Source organism: Babylonia areolata, chromosome 7 (genome assembly GCF_041734735.1).
Source record: "Babylonia areolata isolate BAREFJ2019XMU chromosome 7, ASM4173473v1, whole genome shotgun sequence".
NCBI classification, from domain to species: domain Eukaryota; kingdom Metazoa; phylum Mollusca; class Gastropoda; order Neogastropoda; family Buccinidae; genus Babylonia; species Babylonia areolata.
Window position 1 is genome coordinate 8396052 of NC_134882.1, and position 15000 is coordinate 8411051.

General features: G+C 44.7%; 1 protein-coding gene across 1 annotated transcript in view; it reads right to left on the reverse strand.

Annotated features, from left to right (window-relative positions):
- Positions 1-15000, reverse strand: part of LOC143284328 (teneurin-m-like) — a 247677-nt gene that overhangs the window by 5471 nt on the left and 227206 nt on the right. The window contains exons 16-24 of the mRNA XM_076591037.1: positions 14168-14444; positions 12333-12600; positions 11227-11367; positions 9332-9584; positions 8088-8320; positions 7277-7434; positions 3868-4032; positions 1162-2071; positions 315-562 (exon numbers count right to left, since the gene is read on the reverse strand). Of these exons, the coding sequence (XP_076447152.1) occupies positions 315-562; positions 1162-2071; positions 3868-4032; positions 7277-7434; positions 8088-8320; positions 9332-9584; positions 11227-11367; positions 12333-12600; positions 14168-14444 (2653 nt within the window). The remainder of the gene's footprint in view (positions 1-314; positions 563-1161; positions 2072-3867; positions 4033-7276; positions 7435-8087; positions 8321-9331; positions 9585-11226; positions 11368-12332; positions 12601-14167; positions 14445-15000) is intronic.

Sequence of the window (15000 nt, forward strand, 5' to 3'; positions counted from 1 at the left end):
ACCATTATGGCAAACGATCAAATGCTTATGCACAATTCATTTTGTGTGCGACATAACACTAGACAGTGATGGCAGGACTTGGGGGAGGGGGGAAGAGGGGGGGGGGGGAAAGAAAGAAAGAGAGAGAGAGCATAGAGTATGTGCGCAAGGGACGGGGGATTTGGGGAGATGGTGGTAGGGGAAGGGAGAGGAGGAAGAGGAGGGAAGGGGAGGGAAGGGGGGGGGGGGAAGGTGAGGGGGCCACATACCAAGAGAGCCTTTTCCTTGATGGCAGTCTCGTCATGCCAGCCATGCAAAGCGGACAGCGCCCCTACCCGAAAGCGCTGACCAATCTTCTCCACCACCCGGCCCTGGCCCGAGCGCCGCTTGCGCCGCACGTAGAAGCGCCACTCCAGGCGGTGCAGGAAGTGGTCCGGCACGATGACCTTGCGCTTGTAGTGCATCCGGTGCTCGTTGTCCATGACCGGGTGACCCCCCGTCTCTATGGCCACCGTCAGGTTGCTAGGGAACACCACCACCATGGCCCCGTCCGGCAGGTAGGAGACCTTCGTCTGGGTCACACCTGTAAGCAGGAATGGAGGGGGGGGTGGGGGGTGGGGGTGGGGTGTGGGGGGTAAAAAAGGTCATACACGTAAAAAAAAAAAAAAAAAAAAAATCCCACTCGTGTGGGTACGAGTGAACGCGGGAGTTGCATGCAGCCCACGACACGAACGAATACTAATGATGATAATATGGATGTGTGGTTGTGTGTGTGTGTGAGGGGGGGTGGGGGTTGGGGGAGGGGCTAGGGGGTGGCTAGGGGGGTGCGGGGGGCGTGATTGTGTGTGTGTGTGTGTGTGTGTGTCTGTGCGCGCGCGTGCATGTGTAAGAGTGTGTGTGTGTGTGTGTATGTGTGTGTGTGTGTGTGTGTGTGTGTGTGTGTGTGTGTGTGTGTGTGTGTGTGTGTGTGTGTGTGTGTGCGAGCACGCGCGCGTGTATGTGCAAGTGTGAATGCGAGTGTCTGTGTGTATATGTGTCATGTATGTATGCATGCATGAGCGTGCGCGTGCGTGTGCATGTGTCTGCGTTGTGTAAAACGATGGTAGAAAACACAGACAAACGAACACACACACACACACACACACACACACACACACACACACAGACAAAATCTCATCTCACCATGCATTATAGACTGCACGCTGCCGTACGTCGCCATAGCCACCACGTCCGTCTTGTCCGTCGACACGTGCACAATGGACCCCGTGGAGTTCACGTCCGTCTCCAGCACCGTCACCGCTCCGGTCGGCTGTGAGATCCGCCTCAGCCTCCCCATGGCGTCATACTCGTATCGGAAAGTCTGCCCGCCGGAGGAATGCTTGGACTCGAGAAGCTCGGTGTGTGCCGTGTAGGTGAAGGTGGTGGTGTGGTTGTGGGGGCCGTGGAACTGGTACAGCCGCCGTCGGTTGTCCATGACCAGCTCGCAGGTGGCGTTGTTGGGGGTGATGATGGTCCGGGCCAGGGTCTGGTAGTCTCGCTTGATCTGGATGCGGTTCCCTGCGCTGTCCTCCACGGACACCAGCTGCCCGTAGGAGGAGAAGACGTGGTAGGTGAAGTTGTACATGTACTGGTTGGTCAGCAGGTTGATGGTGTGCTTGTGCTGCCCGTACAGGTTGAAGATGTACATCTCCTGCGTCTCCGAGGACACCACCGTGTAGGTCCGGCCCTGCAGCGTCGGGAGCTGGGACACGATGGAGAAGACCCGTTGGTTGCCCATGTCGGCCAGGTGAAGCACCCCGTCGGGGGTCACCGTGATGGAGGTGGGGTCGCTGAACAACGCCTGGGCCGCCAGCACCTCCCTGGGGTCGTAGCACTTGCAGCGGTCCGTCTGCTGGCAGTCGCATCGGGACTTGGCCCCGGCGAAGTGGTGGATGTGGCCGTCCGTGGTGACGACCCTGATGCGGTTGATGTGGTGCGTGTCGCTCTCCACGATGTACAGGTCGCCGTGCGGGCCGAAGGTGATGGACTCCGGGGAGACCAGCGTCACGTGCGCTGCGATGCTCGAGGCTTGTTCGTCGTCCGCCAGAACTCCCTGTGTTTACGTAAAGGATGACCCGTTTTTTAGTGTCATGTCATTCATCTATAACTTTTTGCCATGCTATGGTACATCCCTTTCTCTTAAGTGTCTGGTAGATTTTTGAGTATCATTCGTTTACTGTCTGTCTGTCAGTCACATTTCGAGTATTCACCTAACTTTGCCATGCCATGGTGCCTCCTCTTTTTAAGTGTCTGTCACACTTTTGAGTATCATTCGCTTACTGTCTGATTGATATTTCGATTATTATTCGTCTACTGTTCAAATGTCACACTTTGAGGATCTTCAGAAAAAGGTCTATGCTGGTGTTTGTTGTTGTTGTTGTTGTTTTTGTTGTGTGTGTGTGTGTGTGTGTGTGTGTGTTTTAACCCCTTTTCTTCGGAGAAAGGGTTACGTTCTTTAACCCCTTGATGGCTGCTGACGAGAATGCTTGTCAGTGAAGGGCTGTCACCTCACTGAGATAAGACTGAAGTTATTGCAGGTCAGGGTGTCAGCCACCGTTTTTTTTTTCTGCATTTCTTCCGCTGGGGATTGCGACCCTTTTGACAATCAAAGCAACTTCAACGTACACACATTGTTTTAGTGGTCAGGCTTTAAATTCATGCCATACTGATCTCATTTCATCAAGGTTTGTAAGTCAAGGGGTTAAAAAAGGAAAGGACGTGGAGGGAGGAGATTCAAGATTCAAGATGGTTTATTCAATTAAGGCCATAGCCCCAGATGAATAGGGGGTAATAACAGTTTTACATGTGTCACTGCAATTGGTAATATAATATAAACAATACAACGTCATTCACAACAAACTATCAGTGAATCTAAGAAATGAGTGTCTCTCTTAATTGCAGTGCTTTATAAAGATACATAGCAAAACTACGTACGGTGTTTTCATCGTTAGATACCATTAATAAACATAACCGAAACAAGCATGGATTTATATAATATTTTGGGGGAATAAATTGGATTCGTAAGTCAGTCAACACAGGGCATTTTAAAACAAAGCGAACTTCATCCTCTCTTGATTTTTTGCACAATGGGCACAATTGTTCAGAATGACATGTTGCTTTGTAACAATATCTGTGTGTGTTTAGGTTGTTAAATACGTGGAGGGAGGAGAGAAATGGTGAGGGAGATGGTGAGAGAGAGAGAGAGAGAGAGAGAGAGACAGAGAGAGACAGAGAGAGAGACGAAGAGAGGGAGAGGAGGGAGGGAGGGAGGGACATAGAAAGGGAGAGACTGTGTGCGCACACACGTTCAAAACACCCGAACACGGAGTATGGCTGCCTAAATGGCATGGTAAAAACGGTCATACAAGTAAAAGCATACTCGTACATAATTATCAGATACATAAGAGTTACAGTCCACGAACGAAGAAAGAAGAAGAAGAAGAAGAAGAAGAAGGATGGAGGAATGGAGAAGGGAGAAGGAGAAGAAGACGGAGAGAGAGGAGGAATGGGAGCAGAAGAAGAAGAAGAAGAAGAAGAAGAAGAAGAAGAAGAAGAAGAAGACTGATTGATTGAATCTTTAATGGGTAAAGAATTAGGCGTAGTAAAGGCCTTTTTTTACAATTCTGCCCATTTAGCAACACAAAACATAAAAATAAAGAACGACACAAAACATACGAATAAAGAAATAAAATGAAATAAAATAAAATAATAAGAACGACGAATAAGTATAGTAACTAAAATAGTCTATCAAAAGTAACAAAGCAATGAAAAGAACAAATGGTACATAATCACGTACGTACACACACACACACACACACACACACACACGTGTTCAAAACACCCAGGTACCTGAGGCAGAAAGCCAGTGTGTCGGAGGGGGCAGTAGAAAGGGCGGCCGGCCACAGTGACCAGCTTGAAGTCCGCGGTCAGCTTCAGGACGATGCTGTGGTCCAGAATGTGCAGCGTGTCGTCCAGCGGGTTGATGGCCAGGGCCGTCGGCCACTTGAGACTCACCTGGTCAGTGGTCAAGCATCAGATGGTCAGGTCAGTCAAGCGGTCGGTCATTCTCATTATTTCACTGTGATGAGTTAGTTAGTTAACTAATTAAAGCGGTTCTGGGCTTCGGCTGCATGAGCGACCTCAGCAGCGCTAAGTTTGCACAACGTTAGCGGATCGTAGAAGAACCCATGGCAACAACAACAACAACAACAACAACAAAAAGGGTTTGTGTCCCCTGGCAAAATTCTGTCGAAAAATCTACTGTTTATAGGAAATGCATACACTTGCTAGCAAAAAGAAAGTACAATAAGAGTGCAACATCACTAAAGCGATGCATTCTCCGTCGGGAACTGCAGCCCGAGTATCACACAGAGAAATGTGTTGTGACAAAGAGCGACACAACACAATACAACACAATACAATATGAATTAAACTAACTCCAGGTTAATTCCATATGCTCCAAAGCGCAAACGCTGCTAAGATCGTTGATGGAACCTTCTTCTTCTGCGTTCACTCGTATGTACACGAGTGGGCTTTTACGTGTATGACCGTTTTTACCCCGCCATGTAGGCAGCCATACTCCGTTTTCGGGGGTGTGCATGCTGGGTATGTTCTTGTTTTCCATAACCCACCGAACGCTGACATGGATTACAGGATTTTTAACGTGCGTATTTGATCTTCTGCTTGCATATACACACGAAGGGGGTTCAGGCACTAGCAGGTCTGCACATATGTTGACCTGGGAGATCGTAAAAATGTCCACCTTTTACCCACCAGACGCCGTTACCGAGATTCGAACCCGAGACCCCCAGATTGACAGTCCAACGCTTTAACCACTCGGCTATTGCGCCCGTCGTTGATGGAACCCAACCTTGAGCTCTATAACCAAACTGAATTGATTCACTCCAGAGTAAGAAGGGGGAAAGTAGTAATGGATGAATGCTGTGAATGCTCAGGTATCTAATCGAGTGTAATATTACGCCAATTGTATGCCGATCAAAGAACCCTCCCTAAAAAGCACACAATGGGAATAGACGTTAAACTGAAGATCACACACACACACACACACATACACACACACACACTTCCACAGTCACTCCAGGTCTGTCTGCCCATCCACCCATCAATCATCACTAAGTCATCCTTCTAAAAAAAACCCAAAAAAACCCAAAAACAACAACATCCAGCTGACTATCAGAACAACAAAGAAACAAACCATTCTACAATCAACCAGCAAGCAAGTCATTTAATTAATCAGTCAACCAACCAAATAACCGACCCACCCATCTGACCAGTCAGCTGACGTAACAAGTCAACCCAATCTAACTACTCACAAACAAATCAATCAATGGATGAGTGCATGAATTAATTTATGAAAGGAGTGGTTAGCCAGTCAAGGCTTACCGACACTGTACAAATATAAAATACCAACAAAAAAAACCCCAAACTTATTCATCACTTCATCATCTGGTTGGATCATTTCATTTCTCACTGGCCAGCCAACCAGCAAAATACCACAGCACCAGAAAACAGTGTCACCACACAAAAAAAATCACACAGAATCCAGGGTTAACGAGAAAGAAAAGAAAAACTGATACCCCCGACCCCCCCATTCCCCCCCACCCCCACCCCGCAAAAAAATCACGATGAAAAAAAAGGAAAATAGGTGAGAAAGAAATAAGCAAGCAACTGATCTCTCAACTGGTCAAAAAGAGAATTACCTCCCCACCCACCCCAAAAAAAGAGACCCCTCCCCAAGAAAACAAAAACAAAACAAAAAAAAACCAAACATACAAACAACAACAACAACAACAACAGCAAAAAAATCCAAACAAACAACAACAACAAAAACCAACCAACCAAACAAAAAAACACCCTTTCTCCCTCCTCCCCCACCTTGTGAGCCATTCAAAGACTGGTTCAAAACAGACAAGAGTTGCGAACAGGTTTTTCTTCATTGCTGCCCTGCATTCCAGAAGGCACAGTAGGTAGCATTTAATCAGTCCCCTCCCACTCTTCCCGCAGGGGCGAAAAAAAACACACGAAAAAAACAAGAAGAAGGTGAAGAAACAGAAACAGAAACAAAACTTCCCCTAAAAAACAAAAAAAACAAACAAACAAAAAACAACAACAAAACTTCCTCACAAGAGAGAGAGAGAGAGACACTGGACACTGAAATTATTTATTGTCATTGCCAAGAAAGGTCTTTTGACAAGGAGGCAACAACATAAATGCATATATTTTAGCTTCAAAACAACAACAACAAAAAACTTTTTTTTTTCTCTGAACCCTTCAGTCAATTTAAACCAAGAAAATATGCAATACTTGGAAACACTTAAGTCACATCCTGACAAAAACTCAACGAAACGGAACAAAAGAAAAACAACAATGTAATGATGATAAAATACCAAAATGAATGGGGACTGACTCGACCATCCATTCAAAAATACATCAAACCAATACATACCGCCTCAACAATACACTCAAATATGCACTGTTATGTTTTCTGTTTTGTCCAAATAAAATAGCAACGAGAGAGAGAGAGAGAGAGAGAGAGAGAGAGAGAGAGAGAAGAAGAAGAAGAAGACAAGACAAGACAAAATCTTTATTAACGAGGGTAATAGATAAGCAACTAACATGCTTTTTTACATCCAGCCCTCGCCCTAAAGAGGGAATAAAGCTAAAAAAAAAAGAAAAAAAAGCGAAAATGAGCACAAAATAAAAAAAAACACAATCAAAATATACCATTATTTCACCATTCAAAGCCATTCCACAAAAGGAAGAAGAAGAAGAGAAGAAAAGAAAACAAAATCATGAAATACACACACACACACACACACACACACACACACACACACACACACGCGCTCAAATGCACCCACTCAAGAGAGAGTGAGAGGGAACCCACAAATTGTCAAAGAAGAGTTTCAGTTTCAGTTTCAGTAGCTCAAGGAGGCGTCACTGCGTTCGGACAAATCCATATACGCTACACCACATCTGCCAAGCAGATGCCTGACCAGCTGCGTAACCCAACGCGCTTAGTCAGGCCTTGAGGGAAAAAGAAAAAGAAAAAAAAGGTGAATAAAGAATAGATAAGCTTACACAAATAAATAAATAATAATTATAATGTAAAAAAAAAAGGTGAATAAATAATAGATAAGCTTACAAAATAAATAAATAAATAAATAATAATTAAAAAAAATATATAATAAAAAAAAAGAAGAAGAAACAGACAGGAACGAAAGGAAGCGCTGCTCACCGTCTCAGCAGACAGAATGTCGTCGCACAGCATAGGGGTCCAGTCCTTGGGCTGTTTCTGTGTGCCGATCAGCGTACTGATGATGCCGTCTGGGGTGATGCGCCGGATGTTGGGGCCGTCCGCCACGTAGATCACTCCGTCCTTGCTGATGGCGATGCCTGCCACAGAAGTAATTATTATTATTATTATTTTAAGGTAGAAGTGCGGTCAAACTTGTACTTACAGGTGAGTCTCGTTTAAATCTTTCAATTCTACACACAAGGAAGAAGGTGGCAGAATCGTTAAGACGTTCAGCTGCCAATGCATAGATGCGAAAGGACGAATAAAAAGAGAGCGATTCAACTGCGCGCGCGCGCGTGTGTGTGTGTGTGTGTGTTATTCGCAAGGATGCGACAGCATAGGCTAATTCCACTCAGCCACACGCTAGCACCACGTCGACGTTAGGCCTCCACATTGTTTGGATTCACATCCTTCACACACACACACACACACACACACACACACGCGCGCGCGCGCGCACACACACACACACACTCAACCAACACCCTACCAACACACACACACATACATACCCAACACCCACCCACCCCACACACTCACAAACACACCCATCCTCCCAACACACACCCCACCCTCACTCCCACCACCCCACCCACCTACACACCGACACCAAAACATCCCAACACCTCCCACCCCCAACCACCACCCACCCACACACCGACACCCAACACCCGACCACCACACCCACCACCCACCACCACCACCCAACCCAACACACACAACACACACCCCGCCCCCACCCTGCCTTTACCTTTAGGGTATCTCAGCTTGGCCTGGATGGCGGGGCCCCCGTCCCCACACAGGTCCTCCTCCCCGGGCGTGCACTCCTCCCCGTTGCCCGCCACGTCCTCGAAGTTGTCCTTCAGGGAGCGCACTGGCCCCATGGTCTTCACGCGGATGATCTTGTGCAGCATCGAGTCCGAGATGTACAGGCGCCCGTCCACGGGGCTCACCGTCATGTGGAACTTGTGGTGCGGCTTCGTGCTGTTGTGGGTGGTGGTTGGTCATGGTGGTTGGTTGGTGGTGGATGGTGGTTGGTCATGGTGGTTGGTGGTGGATGGTGGTTGGTCATGGTGGGTGGTGGTGGATGGTGGTTGGTCATGGTGGTTGGTGGTGGAGTGGCACGCAAAAATGAAAAAAAAAAGAACAGTGGGTGAGAGGTTTTTCTTTATTATTATTATTATCATTGGTATCATCATCATCATCATCATTGTTATATAAAAAAAGATAAAGAAAAACATAGAGTGGGTGAGATGTTTTTCTCTATCATTATCATCATTATTACTATCATTTTCATCATTATCCTCGAAAACGGAGCAAGGCTGCTTTCAAGGCTGGGGTAAAAACGGCCATACAAGTAAAAGCCCACTCGTGTACATACGTACGAGTGAACCTGGGAGTTGCAGCCCACGAACGAAGAAGAAGAAGAAGAAGAAGTATACTGAAAGAAGTAAGAGGTGAACCTCACATAGCTCACACGTAGAAAGAGAAGAAAGAAAGAAGTAAGGTTAAAGAAAAATACGAACTGAAAATTGAGACCTACTGAATTTCAAAGTCCATTTGCACATACTTTTTACTTTCGATTAGATCTCGAAAACCAAAAAAACTGTTTACAATTTTGGAGAAAAAAGGGAACTAAATGTTGAAATCATTATTATTATTTTTCTCATTCGGGTGAGACGATAAACTGAGGTCTCGTGTGCAGCACGCACTTAGCGCATGTAAAAGAACCCACGGCAACAAAAGGGTTGTTCCTGGCAAAATTCTGTAGAAAAAAATTCCACTTCGATAGGAAAAACAAATAAAACTACACGCAGGAAAAAATACAAAAAAAAAAAAAAAAATGGGTGGCGCTGTAGTAGTAGTAGCGACGCGCTCTCCCTGGGGAAAGCAGCCCGAATTTCACACAGAGAAATTTTGTTGTGATAAAATGAAATACAAATACAAATACTATCATCATCATCATCATCATCATCATCATTGTCGTCGTCATACCTCATCTCCAAAATGCTGGCGATCTCCTCCCGGTCTGGGGACAGCTTGCGGATGAAGTTGTAGTCACCGAGGTAGAGGGAGCCGTCCAGCCCGCTGGCCAGGGCCAGGGGAGCTAAGAGGCGGTTGCCCTCCGCCGGCCCGTCGCAGTTGTCGCAGTTCAGTTTGCGGCGCTCCCCGTTGCCCAGGATGTTGACCAGGGTCTTGGGCTTCTCCTTCAGGTAGATCTTGGTGCCGTCGCCCTTGTGCAGGATCCCTGTGTGATTGAGAGAGAGAGAGAGAGAGAGAGAGAGAGAGAGAGAGAGAGAGAGAGAGAGAGAGAGAGAGAGAGAGAGGGGAGAGGAATGGAGAGGGAGAGGGAGAGGATGGGGGAGAGGAGAGGGTGAGGGTGAGGGAGGGATTGTGTTTAATGTCAAAGTCATATGGTCAGACATCCGGTTAAAAGTAACATACTGGTGAATGATGACATCTGGTTAAAGTAACATACTGGTGAATTAAGACCTTTGGTTAAAGTAACATACTGGTGAATTAAGACCTCTGGTTAAAGTAACATACTGGTGAATTAAGACCTTTGGTTAAAGTAACATACTGGTGAATTAAGACCTTTGGTTAAAGTGGCATACCAGTGAATTAAGACCTTTAGTTAAACATACCAGTGAATCAAGACCTCTGGTTAAAGTAACATACCAGTGAATTAAGACCTCTGGTTAAAGTAACATACCAGTGAATTAAGACCTTTAGTTAAAGTAGCATGCAGGTGAATTAAGACCTCTGGTTAAAGTAAACATACCGATGAATTAAGACCTCTGGTTAAAGTAACTTTCTGGTGAATGAAGACCTTTGGTTAAAGTAACATACTGGCAAATGATGACATCTGTTTAAAGTAACTTTCTGGTGAATGAAGACCTTTGGTTAAAGTAACATACTGGCAAATGATGACATCTGTTTAAAGTAACATACTGGCGAATTAAGACCTTTGGTTAAAGTAACATACAGGTGAATTAAGACCCCTGTTTAAAGTAACACACCAGTGAATTAAGACCCTTGGTTAAAGTAACATACTGGTGAATTAAGACATCTGGTTAAAGTAACATACTGTTGAATTAATACCTCTGGTTATGGGAACATACTGGTGAATGAAGACATCGGGGTTAAATATCAAGTTTACACATTTTGAATATTAATCATTTCGTGTAGGATCCCTGTGTGTGTGTGTGTGTGTGTGTGTGTGTGTGTGTGTGTGTGTGTGTGTGTGTGTGTGTGTGTGTGTGTGTGTGTGAGAGAGAGATGAGAGGAGGGAGGAATTCTGCTTAATGTCAGGTCATGCATACTGGTTATTAAAGATATCTAGTTCAGATATTGATTTTCACATTTGCATGTCATTATTTAAAAAATGAATGAATAAATAAATAAAAAAAGTAGGACAGGATCGCGGTGAGGGAAAACAGGACAGAGACAGACTGGAATCGAAAAGTCGATGTTTGAATAATAATTTTTTAAAAAGTTACAATGAAAGAGAACAACATATAAGAAATTGTACATTTTTTTGTACTCAGTGATCTTACTGTTTCATAGTTGGAAATTATTTCAGCCTAAAATCAATATCTAACCTATCTTGACTAGTTGTACTATCAGTGTTTCCTTGCATTCTACTTTTGAGGATTTTTCAGTTTGACACCATCACGTGCTGTTTCATAAGGTACCTTTTATCTCACACCAGTGATTTTTCGCTTCGTTTCAAAAGGTCCTTCAGTACCATTTCTTCATTTACTGCACGATACTGTATTTAATTATGGACGGCAATGATTATCCATGTTCAGGTTTGACAACGTATTTCATTTTGGACGGCAATGAATATCCATGTTCAGGTCTGACAACGCCAAATACTTTGTTTTTACCTTCCTGATAGTTGTACATGTGATGAATATCCAGGTTCCAGCCCCCGATATGGGAGGCAGTGAGGTCAAAGCCATTGACAGTCGTGCTCCGTGTCTCCCAGAAGATGTAGTCACAGTCCTGGTACTGGTAGCCAACGTACACTGCGATTCACACAAAATGTACGGAGTGCTAAATCGAGGTGGTCAGTGTAGACTGTAATTTGCATACATAGCGGGAGAGTTTTGGCGGTGTCACATGCTAAGAATCAATAAACTCTGACGTATTTTGCGAATTGATCAATGTTATGATAACATTGACCAAGCCAAAACTGTGTGAATTATTTGTTTTAAAAGAATACAAAAGCTATACTCTGTGATGAATGTATACGAATAAACAACTTAAACTGTCACATGACATTTTACACTGTAATTAAGGAAAGCATGCTCATACAGTCAGATATTTTGTGAGTTCCATTAAAATATGTAAAATTGGAGGGAGGGAAAGAGGAGGGATAGGAGGGAGGAGAGAGAGAGAGAGAGAGAGAGAGAGAGAGAGAGAGAGGTGCAAAACATGTATATAATTACATAATTACACTGTTTCCAAGTGCACACAAGCACATACATTCCCCATTCCCATTAACATACATAAAGGCACACACACACACACACAAACACACACACACACTAATACACTAACACACACACGCAGTCACACAGACATACTAGCATGCCCTACCGCACGCGCTCCTTCACAAAACCAAAATCACAACCATATCATTAAACCACAACGACAATGCATCATACCACACGTATAAAAAAAACAACAACAACAAATATCTTAACTCCCTGAGCCACAATGCCGGAAGACGTTTGATTATAAAGCGTTCAGATGGTTCAACACAAAAGGTGTACTTCACAAACACACACACACACACACACACACACACACACACACACACACACACACACATACTAGCGTGTCTACACCCCCACACGCTCCTTCATAAAACCAAAAGCACACAACCACACCATTAAACCACAGCAACAACATCAACAATAAATAACACCACAGGTAAAAAAAACAAAACAACAACAAACAAACAAAAACCAACCCCAACCCATCTCACCTCTCGCAGCCACAATGCCGTACACCTTCTGGTTGTAAGCATTCAGGCGGTTCCAGACAAAGGTGTACTTCAGGTTGGGGTCGGCCTCGAACACCTGCTCCAGCACCACCCCCTCCACCGCCACGCGCAGGTGGACCAAGCGTAGGGCGCGGGGCACCTTGTCCGGGGTCATCTGGATTCGAACCAGGGACATGTAGCCCGAGGCCTCGCTGCTGTGGTACACCAGGTTCACCCTGGTCCCTGGCAGGGCGATGCTCTCTTGTAACACCTGTGAGACGTTGAAAGAAAGAGAGAGATAAAAGAAAGAAAAAGATATGGTGAACGTTCTATCTTCTTTGCTGCTCCTCACATCTGGGAACAACCTTCCTCATCATATCGTGCATCTGATTCTATTTCTGCTTTTCGCTCATCACTAAAGACTCATCTTTAAAAAAAAAAAAATCCTATCTATAAATACTCTCAGCTTCCTTTTCTCCAACACCACCCATGTCAGCTCACTTTTGGATGTATGTGGAGTGGGAAAGGGAGAGTGTGAGCTGGGGGAGTGGTTTTTTGAGAAAGAGTGGTCATGAATGTTTTATGTTATTTGTAATATTTTTCTTTCCTGTAAAGCGCCCTGAGCTCTTAGTGTGAAAGGGCGCTATATAAATGTACATTATTATAATATTTATTATTATTATATAGAAAAAAAATTAAAACAACTTAAAAATACTGTGACTGGACCTTTTGATTTTTGCCTGACGAAGAACCTGTGGCTCGACACGTTGCCTGTTTTATCTCATGTAAGTCGACTTTTTACCAAGATTGTTCGAGTCTGCCTCTTACTGTAGTTATTGGATTTGTGACTGATGCCACACTGAACTCGTTTTATCAAGGGTTGTCAGTCAAAGGGTTAAAAAAAAAAGAAAGAAAAAAAGAGAGAGATGTGGATGGAGGAGAGGGAGAGAAATGAAGAGAGGGAGGAAGGGCGGAGGGAGAGAGAGAAAGAGAGGGAGAAACAGACAGAGACAGAGAGGAGAAATGATCCTTTTTTTTTTTTTGCCTTCTCTCTGCTGCTTACTTAATGTAGACCGCAATAATTTCCGAGTACATTATAACAACAACAACAAAAGTAATAATGATCAACAACAACAACAACAACTACTACTACTACTACTACTATAAATCATTAATGATATCATCATCATCGTCATCGTATCAGCTTGTATCACAGACTGACATATAAGTTTCCAGTTGGGCCCACAGCAAAGTGAGAGCTGCATTTAAAGCTTAGTCTTTTGTGAAGGACCGTGACTCTCAAACTAGGAGGCAAAATTGCACTGGCTCTTAGTGTTGCAGCCTTGGGGGGCTAAGTTGGACCTTTGGGAACCATCCCCAACACCGACTGTCCTGAAAAACCCTCTTGGCTGTGAGAGTGGGGATGTAACTTGGGCAAGACAACTCTCTATTATCAAATTCTAGCCCCGGATAGTCGGGACAAGAGTTGCCTCCTCTGCTGTTCTGATTGTCATAGTCCGGATACGACTGACTATCATACATCATCAATATAATTATCACCACCTTTAACTCACTCAGTACGGCCAGTCCTCTCTTCTCCTCTACACAGACCCCTCGGATGTCCAATGGGTGTCTGAATGACCCAACCTTTAGCCTCCGTCGTCAGAATTGTGGTATTCTTTGTCAACATTCACGTCTTCAGTATAAGAGCCTTTCGCTTGCAATATTTTGATGATGGTAATTGGGGTGAAACGCTGTTAACGTCGTCTCTTTCGCCGTTCGTACGGACAGAGTTAATAAACGAAAAGAGTTGATAAATCAATCCACCACTCGCTGACCTGTGACTCCGGGATGATGGTGCTGTGCTCGGGGCAGGCCCCCAGCTGGGAGTGCTGCCAGGTGGACAACACCACCGGCAGCAGGTGGTGGTGCGAGTGCTCGGCCACGCAGTCGTTGGGCGTGATCGGGGGCGTGGTCTGGTCCAGCGCCATGTACACAGTGTCCATGGTGATGATCTGGTTCCAGGGCACCAGCACGCTGGCCGTCACAGAGCGGAAGGGGTCCCGGATCAGCTCCAGCTTGACGGAGCCCCCTCCGTTGACCAGGATGTCGAACCTGACAACCCGGGGAGGAGGGAGGGTGGGGGGGTGGGGGGGTGGGGAGGAGGGGAAGGGAAGGAGAGAGGGGATGATCAGTTACGTTTCAGTTTCAAAGAGGTTCCTGCTTCTTCCTTTTCATCATCATTATCTTCTTCTTTTGTGTGTGTGTGTGTGTGTGTGTGTGTGTGTGTGTGTGTATGTGTGTCTGCATCTTTTACATGTATTTGCTTATTAGTCATCATTACTGTCTTTTTTAAATTCTATTTTCATTATTGTTATGATCATAATTATTATAATCTTATATTTATCATTCTTATGTTATTATTATTATTATTATTATTATTATTATTATTATTATTACTTATGTTATTATTATTATTGTTATTATTATTATTATTATTATTATTGTTATTATTATTATTATTATTATATCTATTTATTAATTTAATTTTATTTAATTTTTTCAAGGCCTGACTAAGCGCATTGGGTTACACTGCTGGTCAGGCATCTGCTTGGCAGATGTGGCGTAGCATATATGGGATTTGTCCGAGCGCAGTGACGCCTCCTTGAGC